Source organism: Sprattus sprattus (assembly GCF_963457725.1).
Source record: "Sprattus sprattus genome assembly, chromosome: 14".
NCBI classification, from domain to species: Eukaryota; Metazoa; Chordata; class Actinopteri; order Clupeiformes; family Clupeidae; genus Sprattus; species Sprattus sprattus.
The window spans coordinates 1,340,111-1,342,610 of NC_137912.1; the positions used below are offsets into that span (position 1 = coordinate 1,340,111).

A 2,500-nucleotide genomic window follows, 5' to 3' on the forward strand; every position below is an offset into this window, starting at 1 on the left:
ATGGGGGAGAGAGAGAGAGATGGGGGAGAGAGAGAGATGGGGGAGAGAGGGAGAGAGATAGAGATGGGGGAGAGAGAGAGAGATGGGGGAGAGAGAGAGATGGGGGAGAGAGAGAGAGATGGGGGAGAGAGAGAGATGGGGGAGAAAGAGAGATGGGGGAGAGAGGGAGATGGGGGAGAGAGGGAGAGATGGGGGAGAGAGAGAGATGGGGAGAGAGGGAGAGATGGGGGAGAGAGAGAGATGGGGGAGAGAGAGATGGGGGAGAAAGAGATAGAGATGGGGGAGAAAGAGAGAGAGATGGGGGAGAAAGAGAGAGAGATAGAGGTGGGGAGGGATGGGAGGGGTGGGGGGGGATGGGAGGGGTGGGGGGGCAGTGCCTAGGTCTCCTGAGACGGCCTCCAATAGAAAGTGTTTTTCCTGGTTGCCGTGGAGTTGAGTTGAGTTGATGCTCATCATTATATTCTGGCTGGGAGCCATGCGGGCTGGCTGGAGGATAATGAGCTGCTTAAAACAGACGCCAGTTATTCCTCTCTCGCTCCGCGCTTTTTCATCATCCCCTCTCTGTCACACACACACACACACACACACACACACACACACACACACACACACACACACACAACGACAGTCCCATGCATACATAATAACAAGTACACAAACCTGTGAATGCAAATATGTGTGTGTGTGTGTGTGTGTGTGTGTGTGTACAGTAAGGCACAGGAGCGTTGTCCTAAGCGATGTGAGGGCTCTGCATTGGTTCGCTGGTAGTTGATGATGTAATGATGGGCAGTGGGCTGGACAGGGAGTCAGATAGATGATGGATGATAGATCTAAAAACATCAGTGTAAAATGATTACCGCAGACCAGAAACACACACACACACACACACACACACACACACAGAGGATTTGAACAGGGCCAGTAACAGCTAATGGTGTTGATGCTGCACAACAAATTAAACATAGGACAGAAGGTCAACAGCAGGTTGTGTCTTTGTGTGTGTGTATGTGTTGTATGTGTGTGTGTGTGAACTGTATGAACTACCTGTGCATATCTGTGTGTGTGTGTGTGTGTGTGTATTACATGTGAATGTGTTTCTGTTGAGTACATTTGCATTTTGCGTTTTATTCTGCATGTGTATGACCTGTTTGACATGTTTAAACTACCTGTGCATATGTGTGTGTGTGTGTGTAATGTGTGTGTAATGTGTGTGTTCCATCCCCCATTTCACCCGTGTCCATTCTGACGATTTACACAGTCTTCTGTCCTCCAGGTTCCCCCCGCACATGGTGCCCAGCCACCACGGTTTGCACTCGGCCACCGGCATCCCCCACCCCGCCATCGTCAACCCCAGCGTCAAGCAGGAGTCTTCCCACAGCGACATCGGCCTCAGCCACTCGTGAGTCGCCGCCCCCCCCCCCCCCCCCCCCCCCCCCAGATACCCTACTAACCCCCTCAGATACCCTACTGCCCCCCCCCAGATACACCACTGCCCCCCCAAGATCCCCCCCCTACTGCCCCCCCCCAGATACCCTACTAACTCCCCCAAGATCCCCCCCTACTGCCCCCCCCCAGATACACCACTGCCCCCCCCCCCCCCCCCAGATACCCTACTAACTCCCCCAAGATCCCCCCCTACTGCCCCCCCCCCCAGATACCCCTACTAACCCCCCAAGATCCCCCCCTACTGCCCCCCCCCCCCCAGATACCCTACTAACTCCCCCAAGATCCCCCCCTACTGCCCCCCCCAAGATCCCCCCTACTGCCCCCCCCCAGATACACCACTGCCCCCCCCCCCCCCAGATACTCTACTAACTCCCCCAAGATCCCCCCCTACTGCCCCCCCCCAGATACCCTACTAACTCCCCAAGATCCCCCCCTACTGCCCCCCCCCCAGATACACCACTGCCCCCCCCCCCCCCCCCCTCAGAAAGCACCCAGCCCCTGCCCCTTTTACTCCTGCTGGTTAAACTACCCCCAACCACAGATAGCCCCCCCCCCAGCTAACCCTAACCCCTGACCTCCAATAGCTAACTTCTTATTGTCGTATTGCCCACTAGCATTAGCCCTGACTAGCCACCCAAAGCTAAGTGGATAGATGTGAGCTAATGCTAACATGCTAACTCTTACCCTGGCCCTGGTCAGTCGGACCGTTCTCAGTCATAGATTTATACAAAGGCTAGATGTCTCGTCCGCCGTTGCCAGCCAAAGGAGTCGAAAGTCCGCACATAGCGGCCATCTTGTTATTTAAAAAGAACATACCACTGCCAAACGCAATGTTATGGGTGAGCGAGCAGCAAGATGGCCGCCATGTGCAGACGTTCTAGACTCCGCCGTAAGACATCTAGCCTTTATATATATCTAGGGTTGGTCTCAGCCCTTTCCCCACATGTCATTCCGCTAAAGGTGATGTGAGCTAATGCTAACATGCTAACGGTTCACGGCTACACAGCTACTGCTACACGCCCATGGTCCCTCACCCACATGCATTTTTGTGTTA

General features: G+C 54.6%; 1 protein-coding gene across 4 annotated transcripts in view; it reads left to right on the plus strand.

The window, feature by feature from the left end:
• tcf7l2 (transcription factor 7 like 2) overlaps nucleotides 1–2,500 on the plus strand; it is a 110,988-nt gene that overhangs the window by 94,711 nt on the left and 13,777 nt on the right. For 3 of the 4 annotated variants that reach the window (XM_080851261.1, XM_080851262.1, XM_080851263.1), the window contains one exon: nucleotides 1,259–1,399. The exons of the other annotated variant lie outside the window; for it this stretch is intronic. In XM_080851261.1, the coding sequence (XP_080707387.1) occupies nucleotides 1,259–1,399 (141 nt within the window). The remainder of the gene's footprint in view (nucleotides 1–1,258; nucleotides 1,400–2,500) is intronic. 4 annotated transcript variants of the gene reach the window in all.